The following is a 24661-nucleotide window of genomic DNA, read 5'->3' as shown; positions in this document are numbered from 1 at the left end:
AAAAAGGGGGGTGGGGTGGGATTTCAAACCAAACGGTGAAGCGGTTGCCTAGACACGGAGCAGCGGAGCTTGCACAGGTCATGCGGCAGGAACAAGGACTGACTGTGCGCTGTCCAGTGGCTGGGCGCCAGCGTTGCTCCCAGGCCCTGCAGGGAAAGGAAAGATTTTTTTTTCCTGTCCTGTCTCTCTCTCCACTTGCAAGAACAAAGATTGCATCCATGTCTGAACAGAGGTCGGGTGGGTCAGCAACAGTAGCTGTATTATCTACAGCCCTGGTAGGCTCACTCCTGTGCCCCTCTGCAGGGCAGAGAGATGAACACGGTCAGGAAAGAGCTCGGAAGTAGGACCAATAGGTAACTGGTCCTCCGCGGAATCCCTAGTTCCCCGCCCCTGGCTAGGATCAACTTCCTATCTGTGGAGGGTCCCCACCTTGCTCCCCTGAAGCTGAGGGACCTTAGAGGAAGCACTCTCACCTCCATAAAGTGAAGCACTTAGATGGATCACACTAGGGACCTGCCTGGCTCAGTGATCTCAGCACATTGCCTGCCAGGCCCGTGGAAACCCGTGCCTGAGCCAGTCCCAGTGTCTAAACTCTCTGGTCATTCTTTTTACCACTTAACCAGGAAGCTGCCTCCTGGCTGATCCAATCCAACTATCATACCAGGGCCGTGCCCCCAACTCTGCCCTGCCCCTTCCCACCTCAGTCAAATGAGGGACTCAGGCCAGGAGACTGGGGAGGGTACTGGAAACAGGACCGGGCTAGTCCTGGGGGCAAGGGCTCTGAGGGGCAGCAGTGCCAGGGCCCAGGCCAGGGCTCTGCCTGCCTGAGGTCATGGTGGTCGTTGTCAGCTCACTCTCCAGTGAGCTGTGGAATGTAAGAGATATTTTTGCTTCACTTTGAGCCACCCCACCCCCTGGAACTCAGACCCTGAACATGCCATGCCACAACAATGACGACCACTTCCAATTGTTTCCTGGCTGGGGGTGGGGAGGGCGAGCACTGTTTGGACAAGGGAAAGGGGGGGAGTTGGGGGGGAATGCTTTTAGTGACAACAGCCCTTTCTAAATCTGGCTAGGGACTGGGTGCAGGTGGGGGTGGGGGCACCCTGCTGCCCCATATATACAGTCCCTGAGGCCAGGTCTGGCTCTGAGCAATCTCCTGTTTCCTTCCTTGCTGGCCTCAGGTAGGAGCGGGAACTGGAGGCCTTCCTCTGGGATAAGGGGCTCCAGGTTCTGGAAGAGATTTCTCTAGAATATCAGGCTTCTGAAAGGACTTCACGTAGTACCCGATTATTATTGAGCCCTCCTGTGCAGATCTAAATATGCAGGCTTGTGCCATAGGAATGCAGGGCCGTGTGTTCCCCAGGGGAAATATCTGTATCTGAACATGGCCCAGAATGCAATAGTGTGGGGGGGTGCACACACGCACACACATGTGCATTTGCGCACAAATGTGTGGGTGCACACTTGAATACAAGCACACGTGTCTTAAATGTAGGGGTGAGTATACTTTTCACCACATAAGATTCAGTAGAAGACATGCTTGCCATCACGCCTGGGTACAGCGTTTTGGGGGAGGAAGGGCAGAATGCCGGAGAGTAGTTCTGAAGGAAACCCGTACTGTGAATAGTTGAGTCTCCATGTTTGTGGAAGCACCCGACTGTCCATGGAGACTCTGTGTGTAGTCTCTGCAGCAGGATCTCACAGGCATGCAGGTGTCTGGGGGGGGTGTCAGGGTGTTCTCTGGTCTGGGGACTCTGAGGCAGCCACAGGAGCCAGCTTGTGTGCATGCTTGGCTGTTCTTGAGGCACATGAACACTGTGGGAGCGTGTGCGCTGAGGATGGAAGCAGCCTATCTTTCTGAAAAGTGTGTATACATGCAGCAGGCATGCATGCTCACTGGGGAACGTGGAGGATGCGCTGGGAGGGATGACCCATCTAACAGGATGCTGTTAGAGTCCTGACTCTTGAGCCTGAAGTCTTGACTCTTGTTTTGTGCCCTGAGAAGTGCAAATCATGTGGCCTCGGTTTCCTCACGTGTCCAAGGGGTGGCCATTGAGTGAAAGAATAAAAGTGCTTTGTCTGAAAAAATAGTAAACCAATATCACTATTATTGCTTTGTAGGTGGCTCAAAGAAAGGAAGTCTCGCCAGTCGGGTACAGGTAAGGGTAGAACAACCCCCTAGGGGTAGAAGATTGGGGCTCAGAGGCAACAGAAAGCTGTTTGAATTAGTTCTGGGGAGAAAGGAAATAACGTTTGGAAAGGAAGGAGAGACTGAGCAGCGCTTCTGGGGGTGGAGGAGCAGGAAGCTAAAGAGCACAGAGGACAGGATGGAGGTGGCAGTGGCCAGGTTGGCCTACAGCCTGCCGCAGCCCCTTTCCTTTCTCCAGGGTTCCTCCAGGCCTGGGCCTACTTCCTCATCACTAGACACGTTTGAGAAACTAAGGTAAGAAGAGCTGATGTTCAAGTGTTGGGGAATCTGGGGAAGACTGAACATGGTAGCCCAAAGCCAAACTGGAGCTGTCTTTTCTTGCCCTGCTTGGAGACAATGACCTGGTTTCCAGGAGCTCCTTGCCTATGGCCAGTGAGGGACGGGGTCTGTTGACAGGGAGAGGTAGAGGCATACAGAATCCTGCCTAGGAAGAAGGTTAGGACACTCCCCAGAGTGCCCCAGCTTGAACAAGGTGAAGCTGTCCCTTTTGCCTGGCAGTTCTCAGGCTGATCTCTCATTTAGGAGTAAGCTTGCAGAGCAAGGGACTCGCGGGTGACTCCTCCTGAGTACCCAGCGTGGTACCAGATCTGGGAGCTGCCACCGAAGGGGACAGCCCAGGGAGGGAGAAGGCATGTAGGTAACAGCCGCTTCTCACCCCAGGCTCAGCCATGGCAGATGCCGAGATGGCCGCGTTCGGGGCTGCAGCCCCCTTCCTGCGCAAATCTGAGAAGGAGCGGCTGGAGGCGCAGACCAGGCCTTTCGACCTCAAGAAAGATGTGTTTGTGCCTGATGACAAGGAAGAGTTTGTCAAGGCCAAGATTGTGTCTCGAGAGGGTGGCAAAGTCACTGCTGAGACAGAGAATGGCAAGGTAGGTATAGGTACGGGTGTGGGAAGCCACTTGAGAGAGCCCCACAACTGGGGTGCACAGAGAGGGTACGTGCATGCACACCTGAGGGCCACTGAGCCTCCTGTCCTCTAGGTAGGATGGAAGCCCAAACTCTCCCACGATCCTTCTGACTCCCAGCGTCCACCCTGCATTCAAGATCCCTCCTCAGCTAAATACCTTCTCACCCACCCGTACCTTCCCTACTCCCTGCATTGCTGCCAGAGCAGGGCAGACACAGGCTGACAGTGCCTGTGTGGGCTGTTACAGACGGTGACCGTGAAGGAAGACCAGGTGATGCAGCAGAACCCGCCCAAGTTCGACAAGATTGAGGACATGGCCATGCTGACCTTCCTGCACGAGCCGGCTGTGCTGTACAACCTCAAGGAGCGCTATGCCTCCTGGATGATCTACGTGAGTGTGGCACCAGTACCTAGAACCTAGAGCTTCCTGGGCAAGAGCAGCCTCCTGAAGCCAAGCCAGGACCACGGCGCTCTACACAGGCTCCTGCTCCTTGTTATAACACTGGACACATTCTGAGCTTTCCCTTTGCTTTCTTCCTCTCTTGGGGTCTTTCTCGAATTCTGAAAAATCACCCTCACACGCTTCCTCTTCCTTACCCCCCAGACCTACTCAGGCCTCTTCTGCGTCACTGTCAACCCCTATAAGTGGCTGCCAGTGTATAACGCTGAAGTCGTGGCTGCCTACCGGGGCAAGAAGAGGAGTGAGGCCCCGCCCCACATCTTCTCTATCTCTGACAATGCCTATCAGTACATGCTGACAGGTGAGCCTGGTGTCCTGGCCTGTGTCCCCTCACCCCAGCCCCCACCTAGCCCCAACCCATTGTCTCTCCTCTTCTCTCTTCCAGATCGGGAGAACCAATCCATCCTTATCACGTGAGCACAGTTCCAGACTCCCTAATCCCAGCCCCCAGGGGGAACCCAGACTCCTTTGCACACACCTATGATTCTCTTTCTCTCCACCCCATGCTTTCTTCTCTGTTTTTTTTCCCCGGCTCCTTTCTTTGTGTCCCTCTTCCTTTCTGTTTTTCATATATATATATATATATATATATATATAGTTTATTTAACTTTCTTTTATGTGCATTGGTGTGAATGTGTCAAATGCCCTGCAACTGGATCTTCAGACAGTTGTGAGCTGCCATGTGGGTGCTGGGAATTGAACCCGGGTCCTCTGGAAGAGCAGTCAGTGCTCTTAACCACTGAGCCATATCTCCAGCCCATCCTTTCTGCTTTTTATCTCTCTCAGTTTTCTTGCTTGCTTTCTTCACCTGTTGCCTTCTAACTCTTCCTTCATCTCCAAGCCCATTGATAAAGTCTGCACGTCTTCACCGCTTCCTCTTTCTTATCTTTCCTTTCCGAAGCCTTTTCTTTCCTCCACCTACTCTTCCAAAACAGTCCTCCCCTCTGATTGAGCCCATTCTCTTGTGGCATCTTTCCTGCTTGCTCACTGGATCCTCGGTGCCATTCTCTACCAACTTCCCGATGAGAATGCCCCCTCTCCAGTAGGGATAGGTGTTCTCTCCTCACTTGAGGTTTGTTGACCATAAGCAACAGTATCTACTGCCTATTGAGCCTTTGCCTGTCACAACAGCGGAGAATCCGGAGCTGGTAAGACTGTCAACACCAAGAGGGTCATTCAATATTTTGCTGTTATTGCTGCCATTGGGGACCGCAGCAAGAAGGACCAGACCCCAGGCAAGGTAGGCTTGTTGTCACCTAAGGGTCTGCATTATGAGAAAGAGAGTGGGAAGTCTTCACCTCCCATCCTTCATGACCTCTTACAGGGTACCCTGGAAGACCAGATCATCCAAGCCAACCCCGCTCTGGAGGCCTTTGGCAATGCCAAGACAGTCCGGAACGATAATTCCTCTCGATTTGTGAGTGACATTCCACCTTGCTCTTGGGACTTGGGCTGGCTGAGGATTGGCCTCAATTACGAGCCTTTCCTGGGCTTACTCCACCCTCTTCTATCCATCTCTTCAGGGAAAATTCATTCGAATCCATTTTGGGGCAACTGGAAAGTTGGCCTCTGCGGACATAGAGACCTGTAAGTTCAGTGAAGCTATGGGGGCTTTTTAGGCTGAGCCCACCCTGCCCCCACACTATCTGGTCTCAATACCTTTCCCCCAGACCCCAGTTTTGCTTTCTTTTCCTGACTCTATGCTCGTCTGCCCTAGGCTTTCCCTCTGTCTCGGGTACCAGTGCATGTTCTATTGGGGTTTTTCTCTAAGATGCTCTTTCCTTCTGGGTCTCCGCCCAATCTTCATGTGTGATGTCTGCATCCATGCGTTGTCTCTTCCCTGCCCTTCATGGCCACGCACCTCACCCCCTTTCCTTCATTTCTTTGCATCTGCATTCTGCCCTTTCATTCCTCTCCCCTCTCCATTCACAGACCTTCTGGAAAAATCCAGGGTTATTTTCCAGCTGAAAGCAGAAAGAGATTATCACATTTTCTACCAAATCCTGTCTAATAAAAAGCCTGAGCTTCTAGGTGAGTCAGACTGAGACCAACTATTTCCATGGCAACCCAGTCCCCTCTGCTAGCGCCTGGATTCTGTCGGTATGCCTCGGGCCTGATGACACTGCTAGATCCAGTTTTGTGGGTCAAGTCAAACTCTGAGCCTTCGTCCCCTTGGCCCGTGTGCTATAGCCAGCAGCCGCCCCGATAGCCAGGGGTTATGGCACCATCTGAACCCCAGCAGCCGCCCCGATAGCCAGGGGCTATGGCACCATCTGAACCCCGCTCCCCCCCCCTGTTAGACATGCTGCTGATCACCAACAACCCCTACGACTACGCATTCATCTCCCAGGGAGAGACAACTGTGGCCTCAATCGATGACTCTGAAGAGCTCATGGCCACTGATGTAAGTATGTGAGGACACAGCCGGGGTGAACAGGGAGGAGTGGCCCATGGTGGCAGCTTAGGAGCAGAGCCACGGCACTGGCTATGATTTCTAAAGAAATACAACCCTCCTCGAGAGCTAGAATGTGCCCTGTGGACAGAGCCTGCTGAGATGCGTGCCAGGAAACAGGAGACTGGAGCACCAGAGTGCTGAGAACCATGGACAGAGAGGCCAGGGAGGCAAAGGACAAAGTGACGTCACAGGAGAAGTGGGAAGGAGAACCATAGATCCCGTGGGGCTGAAAGGAGCTATGGGTAGAGGAATGCATACAGGTGTGAAAGCCCAGGCAGAGGAGTGAGGGAAGGGCTGGGACCACAGGTGGGTAACCCATAGTGGCCGGCGGCAGAGGACAGGTGTGACTGTTGACAGCAGGCAGTGACAAGGGAGGGCCCTGAGCCTCTGCTGTCTCTCTTGGTTTTGGAGTCCCTCTCTGGGTATGGAAACCATACTTGACAGGGACTTGGAAGACACACTCAAGCCCTCTCTCCAGCCTTCGAGGGATTTCATTAACCAGCCATACTTCCTTTTCTGGGATTCACCGATATGGGACCCACTTACAGAGCGCCTTTGATGTGCTGGGCTTCACTCCAGAAGAGAAGAACTCCATTTACAAGCTGACAGGCGCCATCATGCACTTTGGAAACATGAAGTTCAAGCAGAAGCAGCGGGAGGAGCAGGCAGAGCCGGACGGCACAGAGGGTGAGAAACAGGAAAGCTGCCGAGCGGCTGCGGGTCACGTCTGCAGCACGTGTGTCCTGTACTAACTCTGCCTCCTGCCCTGTCCTTCCAGAGGCTGACAAGTCCGCCTACCTCATGGGGCTGAACTCAGCCGACCTGCTCAAGGGGCTGTGCCACCCTCGGGTCAAAGTGGGCAACGAGTATGTCACCAAGGGGCAGAATGTCCAGCAGGTGGGTTTTCTTCGAAAGAGAAACAAATGGAGGAGAGATCATGGCGTGCTGGGGTATGAGCTTTCCAATTCATGCTTCCCATTAGCACAACTCGTCTGGATCTTTCCCTTACCCTGCAGGTGTCATATGCCATCGGGGCACTGGCCAAGTCAGTGTACGAGAAGATGTTCAACTGGATGGTGACTCGCATCAATGCAACCCTGGAGACCAAACAGCCCCGCCAGTACTTCATAGGTGTCCTGGACATCGCCGGCTTTGAGATCTTCGATGTGAGTCCGGGAACCCTGGCCTGCCTGGGACGCCACTTGTCCCTCACCCACTCACTCACACCTCTGGTCACGTGTGAAGGGCTAGCCAATCCCTGTCCCTTCCCTACCATGACCTGGGAGGGGACCAGCTATGCCTGTGCTGGGCTCCGTGTGTGGCACAGTCGTAGGCTGGCCCCATGGCCACTCAGACCCTGAGTCAGCCTGCCTGACTGGCTGTCACACCCTCCAGTTCAACAGCTTCGAACAGCTGTGCATCAACTTCACCAACGAGAAGCTGCAGCAATTCTTCAACCACCACATGTTCGTGCTGGAGCAGGAGGAGTACAAGAAGGAAGGCATCGAGTGGACGTTTATCGACTTCGGCATGGACCTGCAGGCCTGCATCGACCTCATTGAGAAGGTGTGCCCGGGCTCCACTACCTGAGCCTTCCACCCACACTCCCCACAAACACTTCAGAACTCCAGATAAGGGGTGGCTCTTCTCCCTTCTGATGAGTTCAGTCTGAGTATCAGAAGTGGGACTCTATTTTCCAGAGTCCTGTGTTGTTCAGAATGTCCATGACAGAGTGCCCACAGCTGCGTTCCCACTAATAGCTGTGTTCCCAGGGGCTGCAGATTGACACATAAAAGACAGGCAGCTAGAGGTTGGCCGTCCCCACCAGCCTGTTTGCTGACCCTGGCTTACACACATCTAAGGTTCAGGGAACGTGAAGGTGGTACGGGAGTCAGAAGAGGGCACTGTTTTTAACCTCAGCATTGCAGGGATCCAGGAGATGGACGTATGTTAAAGATACTAGTAACAGCCACAGACCGAGACTTGCAAAAAAGACCCAAAAACAATAAAACAACTCCCACCTGTGAAGGCTTGACAGGTGTCAAACAGTAGACAGCTGCTGTTCTTGAACAGAGCTTAGTTTCCTACTCTCCCCCCTTGTGAGAAAACACTTACATGAAGAATATATGTCTACCTGAGTGAAGTTTACTCAATGATTCTCTCCCTCCACTCTCAGCCCATGGGCATCATGTCCATCCTGGAGGAGGAGTGCATGTTCCCCAAGGCCACAGACATGACCTTCAAGGCCAAGCTGTACGACAACCACCTGGGCAAGTCCAACAACTTCCAGAAGCCTCGCAATGTCAAGGGGAAGCAGGAAGCCCACTTCTCTTTGGTGCACTATGCTGGTACCGTGGACTACAACATCCTAGGCTGGCTACAGAAGAACAAGGACCCCCTCAATGAGACAGTGGTGGGTTTGTACCAGAAGTCCTCCCTCAAGCTGCTCAGCAATCTCTTCGCCAACTATGCCGGAGCTGATGCACGTGAGTGTCCTGGGCGTTAGCATTCTGAGCTTTATGCCTAGTTCTGAGCCACATCAAATTGCAAAACTCCACCCCTTCCCTGTCACGGAATGCCCTGAGGTGAATGGAATAGACTCAGTGAGAGAGAACTGGGTAGAGACACTGACACAGTCACTTCGAAAACCTTGTCTGATAGCCAAAGAGGACAAAATGTGAGGAGAGGCTGTTGGCCTCCATGCCCCGTTCCTGGCCTCCCTGCATGCCCCCTAATGCCCCCTTTCTTGGCTTCTTCTCCCACAGCTGTAGACAAGGGCAAAGGCAAGGCAAAGAAAGGCTCATCCTTTCAGACTGTGTCCGCTCTGCACAGGGTGAGTGTGTAGAGCCACGCCTAGCAGGGTCCCCATCCGTTCACTCCCTCAGCCCCAGTGCCTGCCAACACCAGCTCTCCTCAGGCCTTCCTGACCCTCTTCATGGCTGTGCCTTTGGTCGTCTCGTAGCCTCTACTCTTGCTCCCCGTCTCAGCTCTTCCATTTCTCATCTGCCATCAGCTTCTCCCTTGCCTGTGCTCTCCCTGGGAACCCGAAAGCCTCCTCCTTCCTGTATTTTCTCCATTCCTTCCTCTCCTCTCTATTTGCTACTGCTTCTTCTTGCTTGCTTTTATTTCTCCCTCTTTTTCTGACACAGGAAAACCTGAACAAACTCATGACAAACTTGCGCTCCACCCATCCGCACTTTGTACGCTGCATCATCCCCAACGAGACAAAGTCTCCAGGTAAGTCCATGAACTTGAGCGAGCCCACACTGGGCACGCACTGTCTCAGAGACAGGACCAAGTACTCTCCAAGCCTTGGTTTCCAAATCATTTTCTTCTCCCAGACTACCCCTCCAGTGTTCCCTTATGCTGGGAATGTGTACCTCTGAGTGATGTGTAAGGCATTTTTATGGCTATCAGCTCATGAGTGAGTGAAAGCCATTCAAGAGGCATATAAGGAATGTCTATCTGTTTTTAAACTGTAGAAAACAAAATATCAGGAAACTTGGGATCAAATCTGGCTCCGATTTCAATTAGCTCACTGACTTTCTACAAGTCACTTAATCCCTTAGCTCACTCACCTGGAAGATGAGATACATCTGTCCTGGAAACAACCACGAAAATCAGTGTAAATTATATGAAGTGAAAGACACGAAATCTTTTGGTTACTGTTAAAAAGCATGGGTGGAGCCGGGCGGTGGTGGCGCACGCCTTTAATCCCAGCACTCGGGAGGCAGAGGCAGGCGGATCTCTGGGAGTTCGAGACCAGCCTGGTCTACAAGAGCTAGTTCCAGGACAGGCTCCAAAAGCCACAGAGAAACCCTGTCTCAAAAAACCAAAAAAAAAAAAAAAAAAAAAAAGCATGGGTGGAGGGGAATGAAACTAATAAAGAATTCTTACTGACGGATTGGCTTGCTAAAGTAACTAACTAATGTGTACCCGAGCCAGGTTGGGAACCCAGGGGACTTGGTGTTTGTCTAGCTCTCTCTCCAATCGTTTTTCTCCTCCCTGCTGCCCCAGGGGTGATGGACAACCCTCTGGTCATGCACCAGCTGCGATGCAATGGCGTGCTGGAGGGCATCCGCATCTGCAGGAAGGGCTTCCCCAACAGAATTCTTTATGGGGACTTCCGGCAGAGGTGGGTAAGGGGTGCTCAGGGAGCCAGGGGTGGGCTGCTTTGCTGGGAGTGGGGGCCTATGGTGGCCCTGGAATTCTGCAGGCAGAGCAGACCCACACCTGCCCAGAACGCAAATAACTCTGAGAACTTCCCTCCCAAGGTACCGCATCCTGAACCCAGCAGCCATCCCTGAGGGCCAATTCATTGATAGCAGGAAAGGTGCTGAGAAGCTGCTGGGCTCCCTGGACATTGACCACAACCAGTACAAGTTTGGTCACACCAAGGTGAGTCTAGAGCTGCACGGAATGGGTGCAGAGCAGGTAGCCGTACTGAGTGCCGCAGCTGAGACGGTTGCATTCCCCACAGTCAGACCTAGAATGCGCAGGTGGTGGGTACCTGCAAGCTCACTGAACAATCTTCCACCCACCTCTGCCCTGGTCACCCTCCCTTAAGGCTGTGCCCCCATGCTGGTTCTACCCACTTGCCCACAGGTGTTCTTCAAGGCAGGGCTGCTGGGGCTGCTGGAGGAGATGCGTGATGAGAGGCTGAGCCGCATCATCACCAGAATCCAGGCCCAGTCCCGAGGTGTGCTTTCCAGAATGGAGTTCAAGAAGCTGCTGGAACGCAGGTGAGAGGACTATAAAGGAGGTCCTCAGACCTCCTGAGGTCCAGGCTAGTTCAGTGACAGTATCAAGAGAAAAGCAACAGCGGGCCCATCAGGAGGAAACTGTTAGGAAAGGACCTTATAAACACAAGATGGTCCTTAGCATCCGAAGGCCTCGGGGAGGGTGAGATAGATAAGGAAAAGGGGTTTATCTAGGAATAAGGGTCTTAGATGGGAAGGAACAGGAGTGGTTCTCATGCCGTTCCTCTAACTGTGCCCACAGAGACTCCCTGCTGATTATCCAGTGGAACATCCGGGCCTTCATGGGGGTCAAGAACTGGCCATGGATGAAGCTCTACTTCAAGATCAAGCCTCTGCTGAAGAGCGCAGAGACGGAGAAGGAGATGGCCAACATGAAGGAGGAGTTTGCACGAGTCAAAGATGCACTAGAGAAGTCTGAGGCTCGCCGCAAGGAGCTGGAGGAGAAGATGGTGTCCCTGCTGCAGGAGAAGAACAACCTGCAGCTCCAAGTGCAGGCGGTGAGGCCCCGTAGCCATTATCAGCTCCCCTGCTGCCCCCTCTGTACTGAGGAGTGCACCATCTTGTCCCTCACAGGCTGAGGATTCTGGGAGCACATTTTCAAAAGCCTCCAAACTGATCCCTCAGGAGGAGAAAAGACAAAAAGAACCCCCTTTTAAATATACAGGCTTAGTCATGTAAGGTGGCGCACACCTGTTATCCCAGCACTTGGGAGGTGGAGACCAGAGAAGCAGAAGTTCCAGGGTGGCTTTTGTTATAGTGTGAGCTCAAGGTCAGCCTGGGCCATAAGAGATCCTGTCTTAAAAACATGTATGCATTTGTACACACACACACACACACACACACACACACACACACACAGAGCGGGGTTCCTAGTGGAAACTGTAAGCCATCTTCGAGCCTAAATTTCTTCATGCTTACACAGAAATTAAGCTACAGGTTCTAGAGGTTAAATTCACAGTGTTTGACGTCAGCAAATGCAATTTCTTCAAGCAAGGAAACTAGAGGAAAAGGCCATGTGAAGACTTTCCTCCTCTGCTCTTCCCCCAGTGCTCCCACGCCATACCATCCTAAAAGCCCTCAGTGTCCTCCTGAGGCTCTTTTCAGCCAAGAATAAACTGGGTCCCTGTCCTATCTGGGTGATGCACCTCTCCCTTCTGCCACCTGTGAGGACAGGAACCCACCCTCAGACCAGCCTCCCTTTCTGTACCTTGACCCCAGGAACAAGACAACCTGGCTGATGCCGAGGAGCGCTGTGACCAGCTGATCAAGAACAAGATCCAGCTGGAGGCCAAGGTGAAGGAGATGACCGAGAGGCTAGAGGACGAGGAGGAGATGAATGCTGAGCTCACGGCCAAGAAACGCAAGCTGGAAGATGAGTGCTCGGAGCTCAAAAGGGACATTGATGACCTGGAGCTGACATTGGCCAAGGTGGAGAAGGAGAAGCACGCCACAGAGAACAAGGTGAGGCCAGCGTCCTCTGGTTCCAAACCACATTGCTGTAGCCTGGAGGTTCTTCTAGGTGTCCCCAGGTGGTGTCCTTTGACTTAAGGGGAATGTGGGATTTTTTGTTTGTTTGGCAGGTGAAAAACCTGACAGAGGAGATGGCTGGACTGGACGAGATCATTGTCAAGCTGACCAAGGAGAAGAAAGCTCTGCAAGAGGCCCACCAGCAGGCCCTGGATGACCTGCAGGCTGAGGAAGACAAGGTCAACACTCTGACCAAGGCCAAGGTCAAGCTGGAGCAGCAGGTGGATGACGTAAGTAGACGGGGTGTATTGGGCTTTGATACATCAAAGCATGTCCATCTGCGTTGAGAGGTATGCGTGAGTGTGTGTTTGGGTGAAGGTATTGGAAAGTATTTATTCTCCTGATATCTTCCCAGAATAAAACTGGGGTATAGGAAGCATGAGGGTTATCAATTTTAAATAATGTATCTAATCTCACTGTTATTTATGATCAATCACAAAGCTAGGCTGTTGGGTTTTTTTTTAAACATAATTAAACTTTAAAGTTTAAAAATTAAACTCACCTAACTCTATCTTTGACCATAGGGTTTAAGGAATTATCTCATAAGAACATTATATATCTCTTTGGTAAATTGTGAGACTCTTTGAAGAGGATCTTGGCAGAGTCTGATCCTGAGCGGCCATTGGTCCCTCATCTGTGTATATATGTCCATCAAGCCCCTTATCATTCTGCTCTAATAACTTAAGTATTTGTCTCAGCCGTAGGACTAAGAGCTCCCCTCAGATGGGAACTTGAGTTTGCTCAGTTTTGTGTCTTCAGTACCCTGCCCAGAGCCTGGAACCAGTAGGTACTTACAGGGTGCTGAATGAATGATTAGAGTTCTGGAATCTTATCCCAATTTCATTCATTCAGAAAATATCTATTGAGCAAACCCTCCGTTCTCAACATTCCCATGGTTACCTGGAAACATTGGTCCTTTCTAGGGGAGTTTCCAGAGTCCTGGATTTCCCAAGAATTTCCAAAACGTAGAGTAACAAAACCAAGGCCCTTCTCTCCACCAGCTGGAGGGATCCCTGGAGCAGGAGAAGAAGGTGCGCATGGACCTGGAGCGAGCCAAGCGGAAGCTGGAGGGTGACCTGAAGCTGACCCAGGAGAGCATCATGGACCTGGAGAATGACAAACAGCAGCTGGATGAGCGACTTAAAAAGTACCGTGTTCCCTCACTGCCATGGTTTTTTCTTTTCAGCCTGGTTTAGCTCACAACTGTGTGATCTCACCCAGGAACCATGCTAAGAGGCAATGGATGCTCAAACTGAGGGCAAAGACCTACAGGAAGAGTACTTTTGTCTCTAACACGCACGTTATGGTCCTGTGGTTCTCCCTGGCAAGGAGCCTTGCTTGGACCCCTCAAGCCCCTTGTTCATGCTAGGCCCTTGGGAGAGGTGAAAATAAAAACATATATTCTTTGTGAGCTATCAGACAGGGAGGAAGGCTGTACACAAAAGCCTCCCAGGAAAGCCTCCTTTGGGTTTTTCCACAGAAAGGAAATTGAATCACAAAGAAATGGCTCTGATGTTCAAAAAGAAAGAAAGGGTTGGGCCATTTCTTTTTTCTAGGTAACTTCTAGTCCCAGTCTTTATAGCAAGACCTCCCAAAAGGTGCACACACAGACTTGGTTAATAGTGAGTTGGAAAAACGTATTTTGATATTTGAGGATCTTATCATACTTCAGCTGGTTTTGCATAGGAATCTTCACACTTCCCTAGACGCAGTTTTAAATTATATGTAAATGTGTGTGTCTGTGAGTGTAGTGCCCTCAGACGCCAGAAGAGGGCATCAGATCCCTGGGGGCAGCATGAGGTCAGTGCTTCCGGAAGAGCAGCACTCTCTAGCCCCTGCTCTGTCTCCTTATAAAGATGACATAGAGGTGGCTAAGGCTCAGGAAGGTCAGTGAGTTGAGAGGAAAATGAGTATGATCAAAATGCATGATGTAGGGATATGAATCTGGAGATAGGTACAATGTTTATTCCCCAATTTTAAAAAAAGAGGCTACTGAGTTGCCTAAACTAACTGTGACAAGTTAAAGACCATGCCCCCCCTCTTTCTCAGAGAGAGAGAGGGGGGGGTCTTTGAAATAGTCTCACCCTTTCACAGAGGGAAAACATAGCCTGAGGGGACAGTCCCATAGAGGCCAGCCCTGCTGCTCTCCAGGGCTTTCCCACTACATTCTTACTGGACTTGAATACCCCAGCAGGAGGTACTCTTTGGGTAACCTAAATCACTCCTGGAAGGTTTTTTCCCCCTGCACTTAGTTTTATAGCCTCTGATCTCTGGTGGATACTCCAGGTGCCTACCTGGCCTCCTACCCCACCCCACCACCTTTCTTCTCTGCAGGAAGGACTTTGAGTTAAATGCACTCAATGCCAGAATTGAGGATGAGCAGGCCTTGGGCAGCCAGCTGCAGAAGAAGCTCAAAGAGCTTCAGGTAAGGTGGGGGACTCCATCTGTGTGGGCAGTGCCTGGCTGGTTCTCAGCTTCCCTGGATCTCCTCCAGCCTATGCTATTCCTGAATCACAGGAGCTGTGTGTCCATGAAAGGGGACAAAATGCACAAGTCTCCCCATGGGATTCCCATAGGAGGGGCTTATAGATTTGAAGAAGAGAGCCTGGGGAGAAACAGCTCTGAGGGCAGCCCTCCTGACTTTCTGTCTCAGCTCTGGCTAGTCACGTGATCATAGAATTCTACTGCAGACCTCTAGGTCTCGAGGCCCACCCTGTCACCTGGTGACTTTTAAGATCCCTGCATCCTTTATGGTTCTTTCCTCTATAGCAGGCATTGAGTTAGACCGTCAGTATTTTATCAAGCAGGTATGATTTTCTCAGCTAGACTTTTGCTATTTTCTTGCCACTAAACTGCTTGGAAAAAACCCATGAGACACAAATTTCTTTGTCCTTCTCCAAGAGATGTTTTCTTCTATTAAGATAATATGCAACTCTAAAGCATAAAGGAAAACTGACTGGGCTGTGCAAGACACCTTCCTCCCAGGGCTGGAGAGATGGCTCAGTAGTTAAGAGTACTGACTGCTCTTCCAAAGAACCTGGGTTCAATTCCCAGCACCCACATGGCAGCTCACAACTGTCTAAAGGTCCAGTTGCAGGGGATCTGACACCTTCACACCAATGCACATAAAATAAAGTTAAATAAACCATTAAAAAAAAGACACCTTCCTCCCAATCCTTCTAAGTCTACCTCTCCAGTAATATAGCAAACTCACTTGGTGTTCTACATGGGATCCTTTAGAACCCTGGGGTGGGGGACATCAGGAGGCCCTCAGTGGAGGGGTCCAGGAAGCCTATCTAAACCTCTGTGTCCCTGACTAGGCACGCATCGAAGAGCTGGAGGAGGAACTGGAGGCCGAGCGCACAGCCAGGGCTAAGGTGGAGAAGCTGCGCTCGGACCTGTCCCGTGAACTGGAGGAGATCAGTGAGCGGCTGGAAGAGGCCGGTGGGGCCACATCTGTGCAGATAGAGATGAACAAGAAGCGTGAGGCCGAGTTCCAGAAGATGCGGAGGGACCTGGAGGAGGCCACCCTGCAGCACGAGGCCACAGCTGCGGCCCTGCGCAAGAAGCACGCGGACAGCGTGGCCGAGCTGGGGGAGCAGATCGACAACCTGCAGCGTGTAAAGCAGAAGCTGGAGAAGGAGAAGAGCGAGTTCAAGCTGGAGCTGGACGATGTCACCTCCAACATGGAGCAGATCATCAAGGCCAAGGTGGGCCCTCTCAGCCGGCCCCCTCCCCTGGTTCCCTCCATCGGCCTCCAGTTGCTTTGTCTTCCTCCGTCGCTCTTTTTCCTCCTTCCTTCCCCTAAGTTGTTCTCTGCTTGCCTCCTTCCTTCCACGGATCCCTCTTCATTTCTTCTCTGATTGTAGCCTTACTCCATTTCACTCCCTTCCTGCATCGACTGTGGAACTCTTTCCCCTCTCAGGCTAACCTCGAGAAGATGTGCCGGACCTTGGAAGACCAGATGAATGAGCACCGGAGCAAGGCTGAGGAGACTCAGCGTTCCGTCACCGACCTCACCAGCCAGCGGGCCAAGCTGCAGACAGAGAACGGTGAGACAGGGGCTGGAGTTCCATGAGCCACCCCAACCTTGGGTGCACATGCCTCTCACCTGCCCGCGATGTCTCCAGAGCATGGGACCTACGGTTGAGGGTGGGGAGGGGGTTGAAGATACCTTGGTGCCTCCCCAGGGGAGCTGTCCCGGCAGCTGGATGAGAAGGAGGCGCTGATTTCCCAGCTGACTCGAGGCAAGCTCACCTATACCCAGCAACTGGAGGATCTCAAGAGGCAGCTGGAGGAAGAGGTCAAGGTGAGGCCTGGACTCCACCTGGCCCAAGCATAGAATGCATTGAGTCTGCATCTCTTTCTTCCCTAAGAGAGAGGCTTATCTGGTCCACAATTCTCTATAAATTATAAAAAGAAATAATAGCCCAGCCTTTCCTAAGTGTCCTTTAAACCTGTTCCCCAGACTGAGAGGTACCCTTTGGGGTGCCGTGCTGGGGTGGGGTATGGGGTAAAGAGGCACGGAGGGAGTAATCTAAGGCAGTGGTTTTCAGCCTATGGATCACAGCTCCTTTGGGGGTCAAAGGACCTTTCCACTGGGGTTGCATATCAGATATTTATGTTACAGTCATAACAGTAGCAAAATCACAGTTTTGAAGCAGGAAAAATAACTTTATGGTTGGGGTCACCACGGCATGAGGAACTGTATTAAAGGGTCACAGCATTAGGAAGGTTGAGAACCACTGATTGAAGGAGACAGGTTTTGGCCTTCTTGGGTGCAGATATGGGGTGCAGGGCCTGCACAAAAGGGTCCTCGGCTTATGAGAGCAATCTGAAGACTGGAGAAGGAAGTAAGCTGGAGTCTTTGCCTAGCACAGCACTGTTCGTGAGAGAGAGACAAGAGCGTGAGTTCTCAAATATGCCAGGGCCAGAGCCGCAGCCTAGTCAGTAAAATACTCGCCACACAAGCATGGAGACGGCTGGGCCCGAGTTCAGTCCCCAACACCTATGTAAAAAGCTGGGCATGGCGCCACACTTGTAACCCCAGCACTGAGGAGGCAGAGACAGGGAGGCTTCCTAGAACTGACTGCCCGCCAGTCCAGTCAAATTGGTGATCCTTAGGTCTCAGTGACAGACTTTGTCTCAAAAACTATGGTGGACAGTGTCTGAAATGACACCCAAGGTTGACTTTGGGCCACTATATTCTTGCAGAAACACCCAACATCCTCCCCACAAAACCCCACATCCCTACTGATGTACCTCTTATAGTGTGGTGATCATAGAAATATCCTGATGTCCCTGTAAAGGCAATGGATAACAAGACCTGCTACATGGAGCACTGGGCAGCGGGCAGAGGAGCACTGGGCAGCGGGCACAGGAGCACTGGGCAGCGGGCACAGGAGCACTGGGCGGCGGGCACAGGAGCAATGGGAGGCAGGCACAGGAGCAATGGGAGGCAGGCACAGGAGCACTGGGCAGCGGGCACAGGAGCAATGGGAGGCGGGCACAAGGGCTTCCTCTGTAAACAGGGCAGCAGTGCTTTACTCTATAGGATCATTCTAGCTCAGGAAGCCACTCCAGGTTCACTGGAGACTTGGAAGTAGATGTGGCCAAGGGAGCATGTTGAGACTGCGGTAAAGGTATGCCAGGGGTAGCTTTATGGAAAAAGTTGATCCACTCCCTTGATGCCCACCTCTTCCCAGGCCAAGAACGCCCTGGCCCACGCCCTGCAGTCAGCCCGGCATGACTGTGACCTGCTGCGGGAACAGTATGAGGAGGAGACAGAAGCCAAGGCTGAGCTACAGCGTGTCCTGTCCAAGGCCAACTCAGAGGTGGCCCAGTGGAGGACCAAGTATGAGACAGACGCCATCCAGAGGACGGAGGAGCTGGAGGAAGCCAAGTGAGTCCTGGGCAGCCAGCCCTGGCTGATGCTCAGTAGGCCCCACATAGGGGACTCTTAGCGTGTGGCTGTGCAGGAGGGCCCTGCCCCAGACCCACCTCCTGCTCCTCTCAGGGAAGCTTTTTGCTCGCGTTATGTTTCTCATCCGAATATAAGACGAACAAAAGGTTTGTCTGAGGGCTGAGTGCTCCCACCTGGGGTAGGGTGCTGTAGGGAAGGCGGCTGCAGCCAGAACGCAGTCTTCACAGGTGTCTAAGTCTTCATGTTCAGCTACCAAGATCTGCCTGCTAAGTGCTCAACCTGTCCTCGGGCTTTTCTGAATGCTTCTGGGTTGTCAAGGAGAGTCTTTTGGAAGGCTCACATGTTCTTCTCTTGTCCAAATCTACCTCCTCCATTTTCCCTATCCCTTTCTACCCTGCCACCCTTCCTACTTCCCCTGGACAGGAAAAAGCTGGCCCAGAGGCTTCAGGATGCAGAGGAGGCAGTGGAGGCCGTCAACGCCAAGTGCTCCTCCCTGGAGAAGACCAAGCACAGGCTGCAGAATGAGATCGAGGACCTGATGGTGGACGTGGAACGTTCCAATGCGGCCGCCGCAGCCCTGGACAAGAAGCAGAGGAACTTCGACAAGGTAAGCTCACAGCCAGAGCATTCTCCTTGGAGGCAGGGGAGGGGCCTGGGGCAGCTCTGGACCGCGTGCCCCTGCCCTGCAGATCCTGGCAGAGTGGAAACAGAAGTATGAGGAGTCGCAGTCAGAGCTGGAGTCGTCCCAGAAGGAGGCACGCTCCCTGAGCACAGAGCTGTTCAAGCTCAAGAATGCCTACGAGGAGTCCCTGGAGCACCTGGAGACCTTCAAGAGGGAGAACAAGAACCTCCAGGGTGTGTGGCTGAGGGGCGGGAAGGGCCACGTCCCCATGCCTGAGGACCCCAAATGCAGTCCAGACAAAGAAACATGACCAGCCCTACTGAGACCACAGAGACTCCAGACTGAGTTGCTACATATCCCCCACAGAGGAGATCTCGGACCTGACTGAACAGCTGGGCTCCACTGGCAAGAGCATCCATGAGCTGGAGAAGATCCGCAAGCAGCTGGAGGCTGAGAAGATGGAGCTGCAGTCGGCCCTGGAGGAGGCTGAGGTGGGCGTGCAGGGGAGAGCAGGGCTGGGGTGCAGGATGGGATCTAGACTTTGGTCCCTGTTCCTATTTTCTCTCAGCTTATTTTTCTCCTCCCCGGCTCATTGCCAGGGCCTTGGCCAGTGCTGGACAACACAACCAGCACCCGGCAAACATTTGTCAATGAATGAGTTGAGGGTCACCGAAATCCCTTCATGCAAACATTTTATTTACTGCGTCTCCGAGGCATTCCTCTTTCCACTCAGCCCCTTTCCACCTCTGCCTGCCTGTGTTTTTTTTATACTCCGCGCTTGATTGCTTCTGTTTCCTTGGCAACACTTTTCATTTTCTTCCTTTGTCTTCCAATCTGGCTCTCCCTGCTGGGAGTCGGCCTCAGCTTCTCTTCAGATTGCTTTCATTTTTCTTATGTACATCCTCTCTTCCTTCCTCTGCACCTGACTGCAGAGCCATGAACGCTATTCCTGAACTCTCTCTGTATTATGGTTGTTAAACGGACTCCCACATCTGCCCTGGACACTGACTATATGCCTGCCAACCCTCCCCCGCCTCCCTTGCACCCTTTCCAGGCCTCCCTGGAGCACGAGGAGGGCAAGATCCTCCGCGCCCAGCTTGAGTTCAACCAGATCAAGGCAGAGATCGAACGGAAACTGGCAGAGAAGGATGAGGAGATGGAGCAGGCCAAGCGCAACCACCTGCGGGTGGTGGACTCCCTGCAGACCTCCCTGGATGCAGAGACACGCAGCCGCAACGAGGCCCTGCGGGTGAAGAAGAAGATGGAGGGCGACCTCAACGAGATGGAGATCCAGCTCAGTCATGCCAACCGCATGGCTGCCGAGGCCCAGAAACAAGTGAAGAGCCTCCAGAGTTTGCTGAAGGTACCCAGAGACTTCCATAAACAGGGTGTCACCTCACCCAGAGAGAGAACTAATTGGATGGCAGAGGCACTAGCTCTCTCTCGTCACACAGTCATTGTAGAGCTACCTGACAAGTCAACCCTGAGCCACCACAATGGACTTTCTACTCACATCCAATTCTACGTGACAGCCTTGTGAAGGCCAGCCTTCTATCTTATGTTCACTTTGTTGATCCTCAGGACACTCAGATCCAGCTGGACGATGCCGTCCGTGCCAACGACGACCTGAAGGAAAACATTGCCATCGTGGAGCGGCGCAACAACCTGCTGCAGGCCGAGCTGGAGGAGTTGCGGGCTGTGGTGGAGCAGACAGAGCGGTCTCGGAAGCTGGCGGAGCAGGAGCTGATTGAGACCAGCGAGCGGGTGCAGCTGCTGCACTCCCAGGTGAGGAGATGCCCTGTGCATTCCTGAGCTCAGCGGGTGACAGGGGAAGGAGCCCCTCAGAGATGCCCAGAGTGTTTCCTACTATGTCATTCTCATCCCAGAACACCAGCCTCATCAACCAGAAGAAGAAGATGGAGTCAGACCTGACCCAGCTCCAGACTGAGGTGGAAGAGGCGGTGCAGGAGTGTAGGAACGCAGAGGAGAAGGCCAAGAAGGCCATCACAGACGTGAGTCCTCTGCCCTGCCTACCCACCCCAGGCCAGCATCTCCCCAGCCTGCTCAGTGAGCCCATGAGGACCTGAACAGACCACGTGTCCCCCCTCCCGTGCACAGGCCGCCATGATGGCGGAGGAGCTGAAGAAGGAGCAGGACACCAGCGCCCACCTGGAGCGCATGAAGAAGAACATGGAGCAGACCATCAAGGACCTGCAGCACCGGCTGGACGAAGCCGAGCAGATCGCTCTCAAGGGTGGCAAGAAGCAGCTGCAGAAGCTGGAGGCCCGGGTCCGGGAGCTGGAGAACGAACTAGAGGCTGAGCAGAAGCGCAATGCAGAGTCGGTGAAGGGCATGAGGAAGAGCGAGCGGCGCATCAAGGAGCTCACCTACCAGGTTGGGAGAGCACTGTGAGCCCAGCCCATGCTCAATGTCCTAAAGCCACAATAACAAGCAACCGAGGGGAACAGAGAGGTGTTGTTACTTCTTCCTAGCCATAGTTGGCGTGCCGCCCCTGGGCGCTCTTCACTCTGCCCTAGCATGGCCAACTCTTGTCCCCTGGCCCAGAGGTTAGTGGTTGAGCCTTGTAGCCTGTGTGTTCTACCTTGACATGCACCCTCAGGCCATTTACCAGAGATATGCTCTAGACGGGCACAGTTTCAACCAGCAATGACTTTCCCCAGAAGATAATTTATAGCCACACTTGCTACCAAAGACGCCAAAGCCATTCAAATAAGCCTCAAAACTTTCCGGGTACCCAGAGCAATATAAACCCAGCTTTCCAATTCCCCATTAGAACTTGTGACTCCGTCTAGCATGCTGCGCCCTCTAAGCACCCTTTGTCCTTAGCCTAGCTCAGGTTCATGTCAGCCCATCGCAATCCAGGAAATTCCACCATGCTCACAACCCCGGAGTCACTCCCGGCACATGCTGGGCCCAGAGCCAGTGGGCTTACGCTCCGTGCTCCGTGCCGTTCCAGGGCCCCAGGAGCCTGCTCCCTGGGACAATACACATAAGTCACTGTACTCTTTCAGAAATCCCATTACCTCATCGGGTTCTTTCATTATATAATTATTTAAAATACTCACATTCGAAGTGAGCTTAGTGGCACATGCCTATGATTCCAATACTCAAGAAGCTGAGACAGGAGGATCATGCGTTTGACTAGCCTGGGCTGAATAGAAAGTCCATGTCTCAGAAAGATGCTCCTTGGGTGAGAAATTATAAACAAATTCAAGTATGAGGACCAGAGAGTAGCGTTGGTTCAGAATGTAGCATTCAGGATGAAGAAGTCAAGGGAAGCCAGGGTGGGTGCTACCTCCTCGAACTGTGCCCTCTCACCTCTGGCCGTCCCCTGACATGCAGACAGAGGAGGACAGGAAGAACCTACTGCGGCTGCAGGACCTGGTGGACAAGCTGCAGCTGAAGGTGAAGGCGTACAAGCGCCAGGCTGAGGAGGCGGTGAGTGACCTTGCTGGGGTTGAAGCCTGGAGGAGGGACACAGTGTGCCAGTCCCCAAGCCTGGAAGGCTAAGAGGCCAGGTCCCTTCTTAGCCATCTCTTTATCTGCACACAGGAGGAGCAGGCCAACACCAACCTGTCCAAGTTCCGCAAGGTGCAGCACGAACTGGATGAGGCAGAGGAGAGGGCAGACATCGCTGAGTCCCAGGTCAACAAGCTGCGGGCCAAGAGCCGTGACATTGGTGCCAAGGTGGGTTCCTCCCCTGGACCTCACTTGTCACCTCCCACAGCCCACACACGATGCCTCTGTCCCCTCAGACAATACCATGTAGTATGTCCCCTAATTGACCCACAGAGTTTCAAAGGCTAAGGCAATTGAGTTCCCAGGGACTTCTAAGGTTCTCATTTTCAGTGATTCTGGGTATCCCAGGTCAAGCGAAGTCAGAAACCCCACATGGCCCCAGTTTATATATACCCTTTAGATCCAATTCCTTCCAACTACCAGCTTCTAGTTCCCAGTTCAGTTCAGCTGCTAACCTTAAAACTCAAACATGAAAGGAATATCCCACGACTGCCTTGATCTCACAGAGGCAGCCTGCCTCTAGCCTACTCATGAACCCTTTCTCCAGAACTTTCCCCTCCTCAACTGATCTCTGGAAATACATCCATGCCTACACAAGGGCTCCCACCAGATCACACAGGGGCTCCACCGACCAGAAGCCCAAGTTTCAACTTCAGTTTCCAAGCACTGTCCTCAGGGTGCTGGCCACCCCAGAGCTAATTTGTACTTTGTTTTATTTCAAAAGGGCCTGAATGAGGAGTAGATCTTGAACTGCCTGGCCCTCAGAGTGCCTGTGAAGCCCTCAGATCTGAAAGCCTTTGTAACTTCCCTTAGGAGGAAACAGAATAAAGCAATTTTCCTTGAAGCCAAGACCATGCCTCTAGTCTCTTCTTCCTTTGCTGATTTCCGACCCTGGGGCTCTGGGGTAGGGAGGTGGGGCTTGGAAGAAGGAGGGGCATCTTCAGAGGTGAAGGCCTTCCCCCAGGACCCTGTGAAGCTCTGAGCCTTGCTGGCGCAGCATTGGTCCATGGATCCCCCTCCAACAGAACATAGCAAGAAGGACACACCTCTGCTCTCAACCTTTGCCCAGCCCAGTGCCTGTCAGGTTGAAACAGGATTTGGAGGAGACTCTGAGCTCATCTGGAGCACTGAACCCATCTATCACACACTTCTGTGCCCGTTCTAACCAGTACTCCACACTGATAAAACCCAGGGCTGGCCCATGGGAGGAGGCCCAGAACATAGGGACTGACCCGTGACTCTTCCGTCTGTGATGGTATGACCCCCTTGGCAGATGTGGTAATGTCCCCTTAGACCCCATCCTAGGCAGGTCTCTGGGAGGACACAGGATAACAGATGTAGTCACATGTCATTCCAAACATAGTCACCTGCAGTGGCCCATGTCCCTCGCACATAAGCAGGAGGACAGTAGCCTTGACCTACCTTTGTTTTCCCTTTCTCCCCATCCCCTCAAGACCCAGACCCTTAGTCTCTGGTGCTCATTTCTTCTCCTTCATATTCCCCACTGAGACTCCCGTTGGCAAGGCTTTTTTAACTCTGCAGCAGCTGGAAAATGGGCTTTGGCAAACCATCTCAAGAGGAAGCGGGCAACAAAGGGATCAGATTTTGGAAGCAGGGAAACTAAATCGTTGAAGAGTCTGGAAGTAGGGGGGGAAAAGAGCAAGCAAGACTTCTTCAGCTAAGCAAGGCTGGCTCCCTTGGCATTCTGCCACAGTTGGGGCTGAGGGCAGGGCTAGGGATGGGGTCTGAGAGACAATGGGGTTTTAATCCATCTTTGGGAACCTGGTTCAGCCCTGGACTGAATCTCTCATCAGCCATACCCACAGAAACATTTGTGCGTGGCCTGACTCCTGTTCAACAGCTCTCCTTGGGCTCTAATGGCTGAGAGAGGCAACCAGAGCATGGGCCCTGTACTGAAAATGAGGGGACAGCAATAGCAGAAACTGCAGTGGAGGGAGAACAGAGAGTTAATAAAGAAGGAAGGAGCATCCTAATCAGAGTAGACAGGAAACCCAGGGATGGCTCAAGCAGAGGAAACAGAGAAGAGAAAGAGATCCTGGGCACAAGGAGGCTACAGAAAGGGCCCAGGTCCCCACACTTCCTCTTTACACCCGCATCCCTCCCTTCTCCCTCTCTAAAACCACCCCTCTCTCTAGAACGGATTTGAGTAGCCATGAAGGGATCAGTAGAGTCCAAAGAAGAGCACACCGGAAGAAGGGGATGTGTGGAGAAGCCCAGGAAAGCTAAGAGCCAGA

General features: G+C 52.6%; 1 protein-coding gene across 1 annotated transcript; it reads left to right on the top strand.

Moving 5' to 3' along the window:
* Window positions 1-1122: 1122 nt before the first annotated feature.
* On the top strand, window positions 1123-23255 carry LOC142836006 (myosin-7). The gene is made up of 41 exons (XM_075949911.1): window positions 1123-1184; window positions 2125-2162; window positions 2391-2446; window positions 2873-3081; window positions 3367-3510; window positions 3724-3880; window positions 3965-3992; window positions 4711-4819; window positions 4904-4996; window positions 5103-5166; window positions 5512-5610; window positions 5880-5983; window positions 6583-6721; window positions 6813-6931; window positions 7051-7200; window positions 7430-7600; window positions 8211-8520; window positions 8800-8867; window positions 9184-9271; window positions 10052-10169; window positions 10309-10432; window positions 10640-10776; window positions 11036-11291; window positions 12013-12255; window positions 12375-12551; window positions 13323-13468; window positions 14656-14746; window positions 15642-16031; window positions 16247-16373; window positions 16512-16630; window positions 18027-18223; window positions 18668-18851; window positions 18934-19099; window positions 19233-19357; window positions 19921-20229; window positions 20448-20651; window positions 20753-20878; window positions 20985-21260; window positions 22230-22325; window positions 22440-22574; window positions 23131-23255. Exons 4-41 carry the CDS (start codon window positions 2881-2883, stop codon window positions 23146-23148), a joined length of 5808 nt encoding a protein of 1935 aa, XP_075806026.1. The 5' UTR covers window positions 1123-1184; window positions 2125-2162; window positions 2391-2446; window positions 2873-2880; the 3' UTR covers window positions 23149-23255.
* The last annotated feature ends 1406 nt before the right edge of the window (window positions 23256-24661 follow it).

The sequence above is a fragment of the Microtus pennsylvanicus genome, chromosome 15 (assembly GCF_037038515.1).
Source record: "Microtus pennsylvanicus isolate mMicPen1 chromosome 15, mMicPen1.hap1, whole genome shotgun sequence".
Lineage (NCBI taxonomy): Eukaryota > Metazoa > Chordata > Mammalia > Rodentia > Cricetidae > Microtus > Microtus pennsylvanicus.
Note: the sequence above shows the minus strand (reverse complement) of the source record. Positions and strands in the feature narration are given on the sequence as shown.